This window comes from Pelobates fuscus, chromosome 6, assembly GCF_036172605.1.
Source record: "Pelobates fuscus isolate aPelFus1 chromosome 6, aPelFus1.pri, whole genome shotgun sequence".
Taxonomy (NCBI): domain Eukaryota; kingdom Metazoa; phylum Chordata; class Amphibia; order Anura; family Pelobatidae; genus Pelobates; species Pelobates fuscus.
In genome coordinates this window covers 44,371,629-44,390,078 of record NC_086322.1, presented here as the reverse complement: position 1 = coordinate 44,390,078, position 18,450 = coordinate 44,371,629, and the positions used below count along the sequence as shown (strand labels likewise).

At 40.2% G+C, this 18,450-nt stretch overlaps 1 protein-coding gene across 2 annotated transcripts in view; it reads left to right on the top strand.

Moving 5' to 3' along the window:
- Window positions 1-15,353, top strand: part of RMND5A (required for meiotic nuclear division 5 homolog A) — a 33,991-nt gene extending 18,638 nt beyond the window's left edge. The window contains exons 2-9 of one of the 2 annotated variants that reach the window (XM_063459826.1): window positions 4,404-4,546; window positions 5,704-5,853; window positions 6,221-6,321; window positions 7,850-8,016; window positions 9,839-10,004; window positions 10,637-10,739; window positions 12,258-12,412; window positions 14,554-15,353. In XM_063459826.1, coding sequence (XP_063315896.1) covers window positions 4,404-4,546; window positions 5,704-5,853; window positions 6,221-6,321; window positions 7,850-8,016; window positions 9,839-10,004; window positions 10,637-10,739; window positions 12,258-12,412; window positions 14,554-14,617 — 1,049 coding nt within the window. In that variant the 3' untranslated portion in view covers window positions 14,618-15,353. The remainder of the gene's footprint in view (window positions 1-4,403; window positions 4,547-5,703; window positions 5,854-6,220; window positions 6,322-7,849; window positions 8,017-9,838; window positions 10,005-10,636; window positions 10,740-12,257; window positions 12,413-14,553) is intronic. The other variant, XM_063459825.1, reaches the window with a different exon arrangement.
- The last annotated feature ends 3,097 nt before the right edge of the window (window positions 15,354-18,450 follow it).

The following is an 18,450-nucleotide window of genomic DNA, read 5'->3' as shown; positions in this document are numbered from 1 at the left end:
TACTTTGTCTTAATATTTTTCCTACACTTGATAAAAGGTGGAGCATCATTTTGCCAAGTCCTCAGCTGTCACTAGTGTGGGGGAAAAAAGATTCTATGGAGTATCCCAATGTCTCCATAGACGTCATTGTTATATGCAAGAGTATTACACTGACGTCTGCTCCCGGCAGGAAGAAGATGGTACCATGTGCGCTTGTGACAAGTTCATGTACGTAAAACTGGCCTTCCCCCTGCACCCCAATGGCCACTGCACTGCTAGCAGAGCTGTCACGATCTCCGCAAATTATGCAAAAACTCTAGACCGTGACAGAGCTGCTTTTAAGTCTTTCCAAATGACAACATATGCTTTTAAGTCTTTCCAAATGACAACATAATCTAGTTCAGACAAGATAAAGCCGGGGCAAAGAGTAGATACATTTAGGGTAGCTCAGTGGCATAGCTAGAGCTTTTGATGTCCGGGACAGTCTGTGAGTTTGCGGCCCCTCCCAGCCGGCATCATCACAAAGCTGCCGCCACTCTGTGAGGAATACAGGGAGCAGGCATAGGACGTGATTCATATGCCTGCTGCATGCTCCAGAGCCGCTGGACCGGAAAGAGGTGCTGGCAGAGCTCTGCCATACTAAATGAAGTGAGCTTCAGAAAAGGAGCACTGTATTCTCCAGCCTGTTATTTGGACGTTGTGCCCTTCTGGCCTGTCCCGCTAAGGTGACCCCCTGATTACCTTGTACTAATGATTACCTTGTACTAATATCATCATTTGGGCTGTACTTTTACGTGATACACAGGTCTTGGCCAGGCATTCTCCAGAGCTGCCTCCAAAAAAGGGCTGCCTGGTGCACTCACCATCTACGCCTCTGAGCTTTGCTACCAGTGCGGCTACTTTGGCCTTCTATTTGAAATTTAAAGACTATAGTAAAGGGTCACTCCAATCACCATGACCGCTGGGCTAGCTGAGGTCAGAGAGGAGGTGATTGGCACCCGGCAAACTACAGTGCCCATGTAAGTAGTCAAACCATTTGCCAACAGTTTCACAACTTGCCTGTGTCTGGTTGGGTGCTGGTCACCTCCTCCAACACAGAGCTTCCAATGTCTTTCTGGGGCTAAATCCTGCTTTGCAGAGCCAGCGTAATTGCGGAGTGTCAGATGATGAGTGAGTTAAGCCTTGCACCGCTAGGCTAGCTCAGGTCAGAGAGGAGGTTATTGGCACCTGGCAAACCCCAGGTAACTTGTACTACCTCCATTGGAGGACTGCAGGGCACTTCTGGCACCATAACCACTGCAGCATTCTGTAGTTATTTTTGTTGGTGTTTTCTGTTTTAAAAAGCATTCTAGTAGGTAATAGTTCATATAGCATGCTCACCATTTAACTTTTATGGCGATTTCAGATAAACTGGAAATCCATATGTATTGTGCAAGGGTTTGTGTTATACAAGGATGAAAGTGTGCGATTAAGCATTGTTAAAGGGATACTATGGGCATCAAAACAACTTAATGAAGCAGTTTTGGTGTATAGATCATGTCCCTGCAGTCTCGCTGTTCAATTCTCTGCCATTTAGGAGTTAAAGGATCACTATAGTGCCAGGAAAACATACTTGTTTTCCTGGCATATAGTGCCCTGAGGGTGCCCCCACCCTCAGGGTCCCCCTCCCGCCAGGCTGGATGGAGAAGAAGGGGTTAATCCTTACCTTTTTTCTAGCGCCGGGCTCCCTCGGCGCGGGGAACTCTCCTCCTTCTTTCCCTGTCATCGGCTGAATGCGCATGCGCGGCAAGAGCCGCGCGCGCATTCAGCCAGTCTCATAGGAAAGCATTCTCAATAGCGATGGCTGAGGGGTATTGACATTGACACTTGACACATACTGAATACTACTTTCTCTCAGTATATCTCTTGACTTGGTTGGAATTTCAGTGAAATTCCTATACAGTTATCATGAGTATTTCAATAACAATGCATAGAAAAGTATTAGTCAGGGATGAAAAGATGGATTTTCATGCTAATGAACCTATTGCATTGCACAAGGTTAATTAAAGGCAATTAGACATATTCCTGAAATCCAGTTACTTGTCAGATCCGGATCTACATCCTGTTTTTGGAATACTTTATTTTTGTATTCTTTTTAAAGTTGGTAGCTTTTTCTTTAAATGGACACTGTAGGCACTTTTAGCAACTTTATGCTTGTGAAGGTGTCAGTGTCCCCCTTCTCCCACTCCCCCTAACCTCCAAAACCCTGTAGGACACTAGAGTGCTATAAATCGCATCTTCAAGCCACGCCTCCAAGTCCTCCGGGTTTTAGAGCCGGGAAACTTACTACCCAGTTCTCTTACCGTGACGTCACGGTCAGCCATAGAATTCTATTCAGTGATTATCTGTGGCAGAATCGTATGCGCAACACGGTGAATGCCACACATTAGTGCCCAGTGCTCCTATGTGAGATATGAGGAGCATTGGATTGGCACAACTGAAGGATTTCATCTATCGAGGAGGAGTCCGCGACGGCGTCGAGGGAGATTCTGTACTGGAGAAAAGGTGGGTAATTTGTTTTACATTTTTTTTTTACTTCTATACGGGGGAGACCAAAATGACAAGGAGCATCAGGGCTGTAGCATTACGAATACAGATTACACTACAGTGTTCCTTTCAAGCTTAAAGGAATAATATAAGGTCAAGAATACAAACATATTACTGACACTATAGACACTAACACTGCAGGAGAGGTGTAGGAAGCACTTCTAGGGGCCGTGTGAGTGACTGCCACTAGAGGTGTTCCTAGTCAGTAATGTGAACACTTTGTACGTTTAACTTTATTTCAGGGTCTCCTTTACTCCTGGCTTTTTATTTACTATGAGAACTCTGATGAGGGAATACAGTTTCATAAATACAGAACTTTTAGCTAACAAAGTGGTGTTATTTGGTTGAAGGGTCAGGGATGTGGTAGCTCAGTGATAACTAACTTTTTGCAAGCCAGCTCATGTGTACTGTGGCTCTCAACCTTCAAGGGCACTGATAGCAAGTGATAAGACCTATTGGCTAAAATTCTATAAACATCATACCTTTGCACTGGAAGACATCAGAGTAAAATGTATCAAAGTAGCTCTTTGTGTGTAGTTTTTGTTTTGTTTTCATGTCATTTTGTTGCATCATTTTATAAAAGATCATGCCGTCAATTTTACTGTAATTTTTTTTCCCTGTTGTCCACAATTTCTAAACATTTCCAAAAATGAAAAAAAAAAGAAGTTAGTAGTATTGTGAAGCAATGTTTCCTTATCTTTGGATGCTGAGCAAGCACTTCCTATGTATCTGGTTGTCTTTCAGATGCTGCACTTTTTATCATGTTCAGGCAAATTCTGGGTCAACCATTGGATGTTCTACATTTTTATCTTTTTAACATTTTTTAACTCCTTAACCCCTTAAGGACCAAACTTCTGGAATAAAAGGGAATCATGACATGTCACACATGTCATGTGTCCTTAAGGGGTTAAAGGAACACTAGTGTCGGGAATATAAAAGTGTATTCCTGACACAATAGGAGGTCTTTATAACAGTTTAGTCCCCGCACACCTTACACCCAGTTAAAAAGGTGATTTACTCACCTTTTTCCATTGCCGCTCGGGTCCAGTCACGGCTGGTCCCGCCCCCTTGTTTGAGCTTATTAAACTTGTTATCGCGCATGCAATTGGGAAGCTATCGTGCATGACTCAATTCAGCTGAACGTCTGTGCACGCAGGAAGCACCTCTAGGCGTTAATGTAAAAAAAATGTTTTTTTTTTCTTTCTCTGGAAAGGCATTGCTCAGCCTGCAGGGACAGGCTATAGATACCAGAACCACTACAGTTCCTGTAATTGGCAATATACAGTAGTTGAGCAATCAATCCCAGTAATAAAATGCTGTTTGACTGCAAAATTTTGAAGGAGAAAAATCTCCATCCAAAGGCAAGTAATTATTTTATAGGATTAAAGGTGATCTGTCATTTACTGGGATATTTAATAATATATAGTGTGCTCGCCTTTATCATGCTTTAAATTCATTAACGTACCACTAAGTCACTCAGATAACATAACCTCAATAAAATGCCTGGGTGCTGTGTCCAAGTCAATTTAAACAGTTTTTGTTTAAATACACCTATAGTGGCAGATAGGAGTACTTTCCTATGGGGTAGTTTAGAGCCATGCGCGACACTCTCTCCTTTATCTGAAGCATTGGATTGGACCATTGCCAAAAGAGGGCAAGATCATTGACTTAATCCTGCACATGCATTCGAGCCTCCCCATAGGAAATCAATGTATTCCCTTTTATTGTACAATGTTACTATCTAACAGAGAACATATAACATACAGACTTATATTACAAATCAACTTATTTTTTCCTCTTTGTATTGATAGTTTTCCTTATTCTTGTCCTTTCTCTAGATCAAGATGGGGAGCTGTCTGGAACATTATCTCTTGTGCTCACACAATGCTGTAAAAGGATAAAAGACACTGTACAGAAACTGGCTTCAGATCATAAAGACATTCACAGCAGTGTATCCCGGGTGGGGAAAGCCATTGATAAGGTATGGATGCTTAGTAATTATTGGTCCTCTTAGTAATCTGTTACAGCATTTGATCTCTCCAACTTTCTGCTCCAGAACATTTATTATATCACACTCTGAAATTCAAGTAAAACTCCAAAGCCAAGGTCATCTTATATGATGGATTAAAGTGTTAAAATGCCTTTAGAGTTGCTGCCTCTTTTATTGTTTTTTTGTTTTGTTTTTTCTCGGCTTGACAATCACCATGTTGGTCAAAATGTTGGGGTTCCATTGTTTAGTGGATTAAAGTCAAATGCAAATTATTTTGGAGTTGTTGCTCTTTTAAAGATATTTGTCTGACTAACCTCCCTAATTCACTCTCTCTGTTATATCCCTATATTTTACTACAATAAATCCGCTACTATCCTCCTTACATTGCTATGATTTTCTATTTCAGGATTTGCGATTTCTGTATTCAAATAAAATAAAACCCTGGTTGCAATAGTAATAGCTGCCATGTATTATATGTCCTATTTTATCACAGTGTTTCTTTTTGCATTAAAAAGTAGAAAAATGAATGTATTTAGTTTTAATAGGCCGATCATGTTTTCAAATCCCATGCTGCATGATGTGTGATATTTCCACAAAAACCGTATTGCAAGATGAGACTGGATCCCCTAATATCTGTGCCAGGAAATCCATCTATGCCTTATTAATTTTACAGTTCCTCGCCAATAATCCTTGTGTTATTACTTCAAGTCACATAAAGAATAAGAATAAATGTATGCCTCATGTCACAAATCCTAAAAGGTAACATTTGTAAGCAGACTAGTGTGTATTTTCTCTCTCCCTCTCCCTGAATGGCCATATGTATACTGGATGCTATAGGGATTGACTAATTTTCACCCATCTATTTTTATTCTTCATTTGGCTTAAGTAATACTTTTTCTTTTTAAGGATTATTGATGTGCAGTTGTAGAATGATTTAGTATCTGTAGTTTAGAGAGTAGGCAGCCTTACTTTATGTATAGAATCGCCTATTTCGAGTCTGGTGTGCCCCTATGTACTAATGAATACATCTTTGCCTGCCTGAGTAGTCAGTTTTGTCAGGAGCTGCTGGTTTAGCATGAATAGAAATCCACAGCTCCTGTAGCAGCAGACATTGCCTATCCCACTAAAATGGTGGTTGTGTATTGCAGAATTTTGATGCGGATATCAGCAGTGTGGGGATTGATGGCTGCTGGCAGACAGACAGTCAACGGCTTCTCAATGAGGTGATGGTAGAGCACTTCTTCCGGCAGGGGATGCTGGACGTGGCTGAAGAGCTCTGCCAGGTACACACCACAAAGGTCACTACCCATCATTCACTTCAAAATGTTTTTAGAATTAGGGCTAAAGTACAGAGATATAAACTTGCTGGCTGTAACCTGGAGTGTTATATTCGTGTTTATTTCCTCCCTTAACTTTTCCTGTAGTTTTATTATTTTGACATTACTTTCGATATTTTCCTAGATCTTATTGTCCCCTCTCCCCCACTTTTTATGTTTTTAGCATAAACTATAAATATAGTGATTCTGTTTGTACATCCAGCATGCAGCTAGCATTCTTAGTTCATATTAGCTTACAATTCACGTTTTATTAATGTCCGTTTTCTTTTTTGTTTTTCTCTAATATTAATTTCATTTTCCTTCTTTGTTGTGTTTTTACTTTGTTTAGGAAGCTGGCCTTTCTATAGACTCGAGCCAAAAAGAACCATTTGTTGAGTTAAACCGAATATTGGAGGCATTAAAAGTCAGAGTACTGCGGCCAGCCCTAGAGTGAGTGTTTTATCACTGCGACACTTTACCTACCGTTGCACAAAACAATATATCACTTCACTGTCCATGTTTGTGAATGATGTATCTGTTCACACTAGGGATCGACCGATATAGATTTATTTTTTATTTTAATTTTTTAGAGCCGATAACCTGTAAACTTTCAGGCCGATAGCTTACCAATATTCTGTATATTTACCGTGTTTTTGTTCTGATCTTTTTTTATGAAGTGGTAAATGCACAAAATATACATGCCAGTCAGATTTTATGTGTGCAGTAGATGCAGTGAGAGTATTTGATTAGTAAATGCAGTGTGTGTGAGTGTTTGTGTAGTGGATGCACTGTGTGTGTGTGTGTAAATAGGCGCGGTAGGTGCCGCCCTCTCTCTGCCCCCCCCCCCCCCCCATTACACTTTAATGTTTCTCTCTCTTATCTTTTAGCGGTCCTCCCCTACCCCAGTGTTCCTTTTCCCTTCCCTCCCCTGTACCTCTGTGTTTCTTCTCTTAATGTCCCCCCCCCCCCCCCCAGCGCTCTTTCTCCCTCCCCTGTCCCATGGTGTTTTTTTCACCCCCTTTCCCTGTCCCATGGTGTTTTTTTCACCCCCTTTCCCTGTCCCATGGTGTTTTTTTCACCCCCTTTCCCTGTCCCATGGTGTTTTTTTCACCCCCTTTCCCTGTCCCATGGTGTTTTTTTCACCCCCTTTCCCTGTCCCATGGTGTCTTTTTCACCCCCTTTCCCTGTCCCATGGTGTCTTTTTCACCCCCTTTCCCTGTCCCATGGTGTCTTTTTCACCCCCTTTCCCTGTCCCATGGTGTCTTTTTCACCCCCTTTCCCTGTCCCATGGTGTCTTTTTCACCCCCTTTCCCTGTCCCATGGTGTCTTTTTCACCCCCTTTCCCTGTCCCATGGTGTCTTTTTCACCCCCTTTCCCTGTCCCATGGTGTCTTTTTCACCCCCTTTCCCTGTCCCATGGTGTCTTTTTCACCCCCTTTCCCTGTCCCATGGTGTTTTTTTTCACCCCCTTTCCCTGTCCCATGGTGTTTTTTTTCACCCCCTTTCCCTGTCCCATGGTGTTTTTTTTTCACCCCCTTTCCCTGTCCCATGGTGTTTTTTTTTCACCCCCTTTCCCTGTCCCATGGTGTTTTTTTTCACCCCCTTTCCCTGTCCCATGGTGTTTTTTTTCACCCCCTTTCCCTGTCCCATGGTGTTTTTTTTCACCCCCTTTCCCTGTCCCATGGTGCATTTTATTTTATATCATAGTACATAGTACATCTCTGAATGTTGGTGTGTCTGTATTTCATGGTCATCAGCAGGCTCTCGAAATATTAAGGATCTCATTTTCAATGGGAGTCTTTATTCCATCTTCCTCTGATCAGTCTTCCACTTCACATTGAAATGAGCACAGTTGGGTCTGCATTTTCTACCTTGTACAATATGCGTGGCATAGATCTTGCACCCATAGAAGGTGATTTTGAATGTCTTTTCCTCAAATCCCCCATAACCATATTTTTATTTCATTTTTGTTTCTACAGGTGGGCTGTATCAAACAGAGAAATGCTGATGGCTCAGAACAGCTCGTTGGAATTCAAATTGCACAGATTATACTTTATTAGTTTATTGATGGGTGGAACCACCAACCAGAGGGAGGCACTGCAATATGCCAAAAACTTTCAGCCCTTTGCTTTAAATCATCAAAAAGGTAAGTAGGCCAATAATTGATGGTGTACCTGCCGTATTCATTTTAAAATGCAAGGGGTGATGTTTACTTGGTGATTTGACGTGCCATGCTTTGCAGCAAAAACTGAGAATATAAGAACTCTGAGAACGGACAAATGTCTAGAGAAACATCAATATCTTGCCCTTTAGGTTTCTCCACGCTCAGGTCACCATGTGTGTTTGTATTTTTCTTTTTTTTTTCTTTTCTAGAAAGTATCTAGAAGTTTTGTTTCCTGCACATTATTAAACATAAGAAATACAGTTTTATTATGTGGTTAGAAAATTATTCCATTGTGTTTCAGAGTTATAATTGGGAGACATAGATCAGGGCCCTTAAAAATATCGTAAATGAAGAGAGAGGGGGGGGGGGGGGGGGTGTAACCAACCATTGCTTGTAGAACTTCACCCAGATTTCTTTTTTGAACAGTTGAACTTGGTCCTAGTGAATTTTCCTCTTCAGTTTAGGATATCCCATTCATGGATAAACTTGGCATTCCAGATGTTTTTGTTAATGTTTTTCCTGTAATGCTCAATCAGTGATTGGTTGAGCATAAGGAGAAGTCATCTGCAGTGCCAAACTAGGGATCAGTTGGATGTACTAATTACTGGCCCAAAAAGGCTGTGATAAAAGGAACACTCCTAAAATACTCAAGCTTTCTGCTTTACAAAAAAATATATTACAAGAAGTGGAGCGACATTTAGGTGATCAGCCCCTTCCCACATGCAACCAAAATTAGGAAATGAAGGAATAAATATACTTATACTCAATGGGTAGCAGTCACACGTTCAAAATCATATGTTGCATATAAAAAAGAATTAAAAATAATGATAGTGCAAATCTGTATATGTGGTGTTTAAATTACACCGTTATACATAGTGCTACTTAACACATGCATTTTTTTGTATACTTAATGAATGTAATAATTAAACAACAATTTATTCACATGAAACATTAAAAAATACAAAGCACTCAAAAAAATGAATTGAAAAAATGGTAAACCGATAACTGCTTACTAGAGTTGATGGTGAGTACAACGGTATATATTCCCGTGACTCACAAGCACGCTTCCCCACACTGGGAGATGTCTCCTGCAGGTTAGTCAGGCGAGATTTCGATATATGGAGTCCAGATTGCGAGCTGATCCGCTGTAATGCAATCGCCGTCGCTCCACTTCTTTGTAATATATTTTTTTGGATTATTCTTACTGTGTGGTGAAGGGAACACACTGAAGTGTTGCAGCTGGAACATATATTAATTTTGTAAATAGTATATTATTCATCTGTTATTAAATACAGGCTATATCTGCTTTGCCCCTACATATTCTGTATAAAACAACTTGGCGCTCCGAGAGTATTCAATATTGCCTTTCTGCTTTACAATTTAAATAAACTTCAGAACATGAAAACATATATTTATTTGTAACACTGGAGTATTCCTCTAAACATCCTTCTATATCACACAACAAGAGGACAACGTCCTAAATTAGAGGAGCAGAGATTTAAAAACATCAGAAAGTATTACTTTACAGAGAGGATAGTGGATGCATGGAATAGCCTTCCAGCTAAAGTGGTAGAGGTTAACACAGTGAAGGAGTTTAAGCGTGCGTGGGATAGGCATAGGGATAAGGCTATCCTAGCTATAAGATAAGGCCAGAGACTAATGAAAGTGTTTAGAAAATTGGGCAGACTATTTGGGCCGAACGGTTCTTATCTGCCGTCACATTCTATGTTTCTATATGGCTCTAATCCAGGTGCTTTAAATGTCCTGCTCTGCATTTATTTGGCATTTTTCTACTCCCTTTTAGATATTCAGGTGCTTATGGGCAGTCTTGTGTACCTGCGACAGGGTATTGAGAACTCTCCGTATGTCCATCTTCTTGACGCAAATCAGTGGGCAGACATCTGTGACCTCTTTACCCGGGATGCTTGCGCTCTGCTTGGTCTCTCTGTAGAATCACCTCTCAGTGTTAGGTAACTGATTCAAATATAAACTATGCACTGATTTAACATTACTATGGGAATACAAAATTGTTTGCTGGGTTATCATTTCATGTGTTCATCATTTTATGCAGTGATACTGAATTAAGCCAATTTTGGTTCCAGTTTGTGAAATGATTTTAACATTTAATCAGGTCACTTTAGTAAATTATCTCTGACAGTGGTAGTCTTGTGTTGTGAGTAGTTGGATTTCTGAAACTTTTTTTTTTTTTCTTTCAGTTTAAAGTGAACCAGAGAGCCGGGTGCTCTTGTATAGGAGCTACCGTTAGGTCTCCTAAGCCAACCCTGCACTGGCAGGCTTAGTTTAGACAGAGCTGACTGATGTGATGGATGAAGGGAGTGACACTGTTTTAACACAGCTTGACTCCTTGCATTAGGAAGGTGCCAGGGCACGCTGTAGTCATTCTTTTAAGCATCAGCGCTTTTTTTAAGGGGCCCTCAAGCTCCATAATCATTATAGCTTATTGTAGTGTTATTGGTGCAAGGATTTCTAATCAATTTTTATTTTTGTTCTCCGCACTGTATACTTTGCGATACATTTCTTTACTAAGTGTGAATTACATTTTACTACAAACTTGTACTAATGGTGTGTGATTACTTTTTAGCTTTTCAGCCGGATGTGTGGCCCTTCCTGCCCTTATTAATATAAAGGCTGTAATTGAACAAAGGCAGTGCACTGGTGTATGGAACCAGAAAGACGAATTACCAGTAAGTAGGTGACATGCATTCAGTGTGATGAGAAAAATAAAACAATTTGAGAGCGTCTGGGAATGTACAACATTTAAGTGTTGAACTTCTGTTTCAAACTAACATTACCGCTTGGGGAAACTGACTTTTCTGGTGTCTCTGATCCAGCCAGTGAAACAAGGAAACATTTGCTGTTTGTCTTTTTTTGTTTTTTATACATACCGTGTGTGTTGTTGTTTTTTTTTTTTTTTTTGAGGCAGTTTACTGTCAAATCTAATAGTAAAACGTGATCTATCGATTAACCTCTCACTTCTTACTTATTCAAAGCCACTCTAAAATCTTATGTTAAAATAACTTACTGGGGTTTAACCAGCCAACATCTATGCCATATATTGCTAGGATGGAACGTGACAAAAATTGAATACATTGGAGTAGTGGCAGGCTTGTACTGTAACCTAATCCCTGTTATAAGTCAGGTGTTTAACCCCCTTAAGGACTGAGCCAAATGTACACGTTTTGATCAAAATAAAACGTAAACAAAACCTGGAATTTGACTAAATGTCTGTCCAACCGTAATTCACCTCTTTCATATTATGTGCACCCACACTTATTATATATCATTTTATTCAGGGGAAACAGGGCTTTCATTTAACATCAAATATTTAGCTATGGAACATAATTTAATATGAATAAAATATAAAAAATATGGGAGAAATTTAAGAAATTAAAAATTATTTTTTTTGTTCTGAATGACATTTTAACTCTGAATGTCATAATACTGTTTGCTCTTACTGCAATAAAATACACCTGTTTGTATTCAGCGATGTTGCACGTGTTAAACAGTACCCCCTGTGTACAGGTTTCATGGTGTTTTGGGAAGTTACAGGGTCGAATATAGCTCATTACATTTTTCACTTTTTTTTCACATTGAAATTCACCAGATTGTTTACGTTGCCTTTGAGACCGTATGGTAGCCCAGGAATGAGACTTACCCCCATAATGGCATACCATTTGCAATAGTAGACAACCCAAGTTATTGCAAATGGGGTATGTCCAGTCGTTCTTAGTAGCCATTAGTCCCAAACACTGGCCAAAGTTAATGTTAATATTTGTTTGTGTGTGAAAAATGCAAAAAAACTAATTTGTATGCCAAATTTGGCCAGTGTTTGTGACTAAGTGGCTACTAAAAAAGACTGGACATATCCCATTTGTGCCTATAATGTTCCTTTAAACTGATCTTTCACACTTTAATCGTACACTTGCCATTAGTGCAGTTTTTCTATTTTATTCTGCACAAACAGAGCCATCACTGCCCCTTATTATTCCTCATGATGCTCGGCTAGCATAGAGGGAAGTGTTGTTTATAAACCTTGGCAGTGCTGCCGTTAGTTTTGTTTGGTCTAGTCTTGGCTTTAACCATTTCATGTCTAAGGATTTTAACCATTTTAATGTTTGACTATTTGGTTACTTTCTTTTAAAGACCGTTTATTTGTATGTAAACTATACTAAATGTTTTTTTTTTTGTTTTGTTACTTGAAGATTGAAGTGGACCTTGGTAAGAAATGCTGGTATCATTCAATATTTGCCTGTCCCATCCTTCGTCAACAAACTACAGATAACAACCCTCCCATGAAGTTAGTATGTGGACACATTATATCCCGAGATGCTCTGAATAAAATGTTCAATGGCAGCAAGTAAGTTTGTTCAGACTAATGGGAAGAAGCAATAATATGAATGGCTTTGTGGGAGAGTTACAGAAAGCATGGCATATCATTCATATAGATTTAGCCCAAATGTGTAAATATCTCTGCTGTACGGTGCAGATCTGCTACATAGTTCCCCTTTCCTCTTCTAAATGAGTAAGCAGGGGTCTGTTAAGGTTTCATATTATTGATCTGTACACAGAGATTTACTATACATTCTCAAAATGAGTGAATAAGTCTATAAGTTCTAACAGTTAAGGAAAGCATTGAATCTGTACTCCCTCCTTGTGGTGATTTTCTTTTTTTTGCCGTTAAGAATTCTCATGCCCTTTCTGTTACCCCAAAATTGTGCATTTGGGTCTTAAAGGACAACTGTTATTCACAGTTCAGTTCTTGTTTGAGTTTATTTATTTATTTATTTTTTAATTAAAGTGTATTGCATTAAGAAAAACTTGCTGTTTTCATTATATGTACAGGGTTATTCACCAGCGTGAAATTGTAAATTTTAGGTCACTTCTTTCCATTAAAGGACCACTATAGTGCCAGGAAAACAAACTTGTTTTCCTGGCACTATAGTATTAATTGGTCCCCCCCCCCCCTCCCGCCGGGCTGAAGTGGGAAGAAGGGTTTAAATCACTTAACTTTCTCCAGTGCCAGGCTCTCTCGGCGCTGGGGACTCTCCTCCTCCTTCGGACGTCATCGGCTGAATGCGCATGCGCGGCAAAAGCTGCACACGTATTCAATCAGTTCATAGGAAAGCATTCTCAATGCTTTCCAATGGACGCTGGCGTCTTCTCACTGAAAATCACAGTGAGAAGCGCGGAAGCACCTCTAGCGGCTGTCAATGAGACAGCCAATAGAGGCTGGATTAACCCATATGTAAACATAGCAGTTTCTCTTAAACTGCTATGTTTACAGCTGCAGGGTTAACCCTAGATGGACCTGGCACCCAGACCACTTCATTGAGCTGAAGTGGTCTGGGTGCCTATAGTGGTCCTTTAAGCTACTCTGACCTTCAATTTGGAAATCATTATAGTGAATAACCCTGATGGTGTTTTTGTTTTTCCTACTGTTTCCTTCTGACCAATGTCTGCTCAGCCTAACTTGCTTGCCTCTGCTGCAGCTTCACACAAAGGATTCACAGCATCTGGCAAGTTAGGTTGAGCAGCTATTGGTAAAATAATAAAATCGGAAGCAACATAAAAAAAACACAAAAAAAAACACACATTACAGTTGATTAAAAAGTTCCCGTCATGCCTGCAAGCTACATTTTGCATCTATACATTATGCTAACAGATTTGCTAGCAAATGTATAGATTGAGAGGAAAAACCTATATTAAAATAATTCTCCCGCCTGTCATTTAAATCTTTGGCATAGACTTGCGCTTTTTTGAAGATTTGACTGACCAGTGAGAGCAGAAAAGACCTTGCACAGGCAGTCCTTAATGCTCGCCCTAGCATAGCAACCTTTGCTGAAAACTCTGTAGCTGATTCTGCTAGCAGTGGTTAGGGTGTAGAGGATCCAGGGACACCTTAAATTAGAGACGTACGTAATTCTCTAAATTGATATCAAATTAATATCTTGTAATACCTGTTTTATTTTTTTTATTGGACTAACAGAATTTTTTTAATGACAAGCTTTCGGGAGAACCTCCCTTTCTCAAGTCTAAAGCATTTCTGAGCAAAAACGACACATCAAATTTAAAGTTGAGTTGTGATACAGGGCTTAAAGCGACATGAGTGCAGATTAGACACAGGTTTGATAGAAAATAGACACAATTCTCACAGAGGGTCCTACATATCTTGTCTGAAGATCAGCGTGAAGGGGGAGAGAGGGGAAAAAACAACAAGCAAACAGTGCAGAATACAAGTGTATGTGTGTGTGTATGTATGTGTGTGTGTGTGTGTGTGTGTATATATATATATATATATATATATATATATATATATACACACACACACATCTCTAGCTAATATTTGGAAATCTGTTAGCTATTCACAATCCCTGGTTTAGTGAATAAACCCTTGGTATTTAAGATATCATCACTTGCCCATATAACATTTAGTTGATTTTAAGGCATTATTTAACATTGTTTTAATCATGTTGCTTACCTTTTTATTTTATTTTTCAGATTAAAATGCCCATATTGCCCTATGGAGCAAAGCCCAGGAGATGCCAAACAGATCTTTTTCTGAAGAAGGGGAATTTTTTTTTTTTTTTTCTTTTTTCTGGTGACCTCATGTTTTTTTGTAGTGCATTAGAAAGCTGGAGAAAGGATTGGTTTTTTTTCTTTCTTTTCCATATACAGGAGACCATGGTTGCCCCTGATTTTGGTTTTGCCAGAATGGTGCCTATAGTGTGATCCCATGAATGTCATGGGATTGAAGGCTTGTTGAAGCTGGTCAATATTGCGTAGCTACGGTCTCTGAACATGACCACATGCGCCACACAGCAGTGGTCAAACAATGCAGGTTTTTTTGTACTTACAAGCAAAAGATAATGTAACTTTTTATTGAGAAATTTCAGAAATCACCCTGTTCTTAATTATTCTGTTCTTATCTTGTATTATTAACTGTCAATATACGGACATGTTGTGAGTTATATTCTCTTGTATGGTGTGTATATAACTAAACAATCTACAGAGAAATATGATAAAGCCCATAGTGCATATAGAAATTTAACTTGTATTTTTTTCAGCTAAGATAAATGGCTGTAATATCCAGAGTTTTTCTTTCAAAGATCTTTTCCTGCTGTACTTAACACACACACATTGTAAATAAAAAAGACCCACTGTCTATAATAAAAAAAAGAAAAAGGAAAAAAAAAAGAGTGCAACAGTTTGCTGCTAAAATAAAAATGGGAGGTTATATTGTGCTTTAATTATTACAAAATGTTTGTGTGATCAGAATATTAAATAAAGTAAAATTCTTACCTTGGTGTGTTCAGTAGTGGGTCTTATCTCTGACAGTTTGAATTTAAAGTAAAATATTCACTCAATGTTGCATAGTGTAATGACACAGAAACAGAGAAATGGGTTCAGGAACAAATATGTTTAAAAGGAATATGATTTATTTTAAGTAAGCTTACATGTCTTGGTTATGTACACCAGCTCTGTCCAATCTGAGGCCACCCTCATGTTGGTGAACAACAACTCCCATGATCCTTTCAATTAAATAGATAGCCAGGGAATCATTGGAGTTCTAGTTCAGCAACATCTGGCGAGCTGCACGTTGGACAGGCCTGATGTACACTTTTCAATGGGAAATACTGTTTTATCACACTCTGCTAGAAAATTACCAAAAAAAACCACCACTTACATTCCATTTGTATCAGAATGTATTGATCGGCTGATGCACCATTTATGCCCTAATCCACATGAAAATAATAATTCCATGGAAGGGTACCTGCAAGCCACTCTCTCTGTTAAAGCATAGACCATTTTATTTAATCGTGAATAGAGATATAGTCACAGCACAACCATAACCATTGTGTTTAGATAGCAGTCACCGTAGACCAGATGGCGAGGAAATGGAAACCATGATCTGGCAAACCTATATTCTGATCTTACCTTTTTAAGTTATCACATTTTACTCTGACATTGCAGAGAATTGTTTCTCCATCTGGCCATTATTTCCACTTCTCACTCATAGATTTCTGTAACTGTAAAGTTTTCTACAATGAAAAACTGACCAATTACAACTCTCAGAAACTCTTGCTGTGCCAATAAAGCACGGCTGTGTAGAGCCGCGAGTACATGCTTAGTGTTTTATAGCAGAGTAGCTTTCCCCACATTGCAGGTGCCTACTCTGCTAAAACTTACCCGGCCGGGGAGGAGGGTCAGCGAGGGAACTCGGTGTTCCTGCTCCTCACTGTTCCCTCACGCGCGCCGGTTGTAGTGAAGTCTGGCGCCGGAATATAAAATATTCCGGCACCACTAAACTGCGCGAGGGAGCAGTGAGGAGTGGATAGACGATCTCTACTGGACCCCAGGGAGAGGCCCCACATTGGCTCCTAAAGGTAGGGAGCAATAAAGAAAATGTGTGTTAGGATGTGTAAATGTGTGCCTGTGAGTGCATGTGTCTCTGTTGGTCAGTGTTGCATTGGCTGCGACTAGACAGTGAAGTACCTGGAGGTGCATGGAGGCACGCAACGCTATGTCACAATCTGACGTGACATCAACGTGCTCCACCTTCAAAGGGTTTCAAGAAGTAGTGGGAGGATCAGACTTGGCACAGGGTGCGGACGGTGCCATTTGGGGTATACCAGAGGCTGGAGTCGCATACCGGCAGCGGCAATGTGAGTGGAGTCTGCTTGTTGGCTAGAGGGGGTACTGGGATTTAGTATATGGGGGGGACGGAACGGGGAACGGAACGGGTGGGGGGAGAGAGGGGAGATGGGACTGGGAATTAATAGAGGGGGTGTTTTTTTTTTTTTTTTTTTTTTTAATACTAATCAAAATAAACCTAAGTTTCTATGAAAAATAAAAAATTTTTTTTTGCGGCCAACATTAACTAAAACCTTGTTTATGTGGCACGTACCAGACTTTGAGTTTGACATGCTTGGCGTAGAGATTTTGTAGAAATAGTGCACTACTGACGTAAAAAGCAAAGCGCGTAATGATTGCATCCATTTTGAATTGTTCTTACTGCAGAAGCTGTATACGTAGAATTTACAGCAAATACGTTTCTTTGCATCCATTTTCTATCGGCTCTAGCCTACCAGTAATGTGAACGTTAATTCTCCCAATCCATAAAAGTGCAGCTTTCATACCACATGCTCCAATTTTAACCTCCCATAGATATTCCTTAATAATGTTTCTCGTCTCCCCCCACTTTCCCTATCACTTTCACAGTTTTGTCCATTACAGCCCAGCTTCTACTTTTGATGCTGCCCCCTTACAATAATTTTAACTACCACATAATTAAATGGAGAACTTATCTTCACGTCATCTTTACATCTTCAAAGTGTGAAACCACCTCTGTAATATCAGCCATCTCAAGATTAGATATGTTGTCTTGGGAAATCTGCGAAATCTGCATGCGCGGACCAGGCGCAGAGGTATTTAAACAGAGGAATACTGACACTTACCTGTCAGCTGTTCGGAACTTCTGATTTGCGGTCTGAAATTTTGCCAGTTCTCCTTCTTGCTGTAGCCTGGCTGCCTGGAGTGTGTTTTCTGCCATTATGAGGTAGGATTGCCTGTTTTTTTCATGGTTTTTTCCTGGAGGCTTTGGGTTTGCTTACCAGTTTGCCTTTCTTTGGCTTATTAGGAATGTGTTTCTGATTTTGCCTTTGTTCCTTTCATAGTATGGATTCTCCCTCTGCCTATGCTAGATCCCTCTCTAGAAAACATAGGTGAGCCATTTATTTTGTTCAGGGGGGGGGTTGTTAAAAGAGTGCCATACTGAGCCTGTAATATATGTTATATATGGCTTTCTTTCAGCCCCAGCAAACAGTTGGATTCTCCAGCAAGAAAATCCAGGGACAAGACCAACAGATGCGTCAATTGTTCATCTCCAGCTCCACCTGGAAGGAACCTCTGCAGGGAATGCTTGTCGGAAGCGGCTAATGTCCCCAGTAAGACTTCACCGCAGGACGACCTTAAGCTTTGGATTTCCCGTGCAATTGCTGAGGGCTTTAAGTCTACCACGGGATGTGGTGGCCCTCCTAAGAGACGCAGAGCGGAACCTCAGTCTTCCAGCTCTGGGGAGGATCCTGACCTGTGGGAGGTCTCTGATGAGGGGGAGGAGGAGGCTGACTATGCCTCCAGGTCTCTGGACTCTAAATCTATAGATCGACTTATTACCCTCCTCAGAGACACTCTTAGCCTCACGGAAGAAAAATCTGAATTGAGAGAGGCTGACAGGTTTTTTGAGGACTTGAAACCTAATAGACCAACGTTCCCAGTGCATTCCTCTATAAGGGACATGATCCTTCAGGAATGGAATAAGCTGGAGAGGAAGTCCACCTTGAAAAACAAATTCACAAGGACTTATCCTTATTCTGCCACGGACTGCTGCCTTTGGAA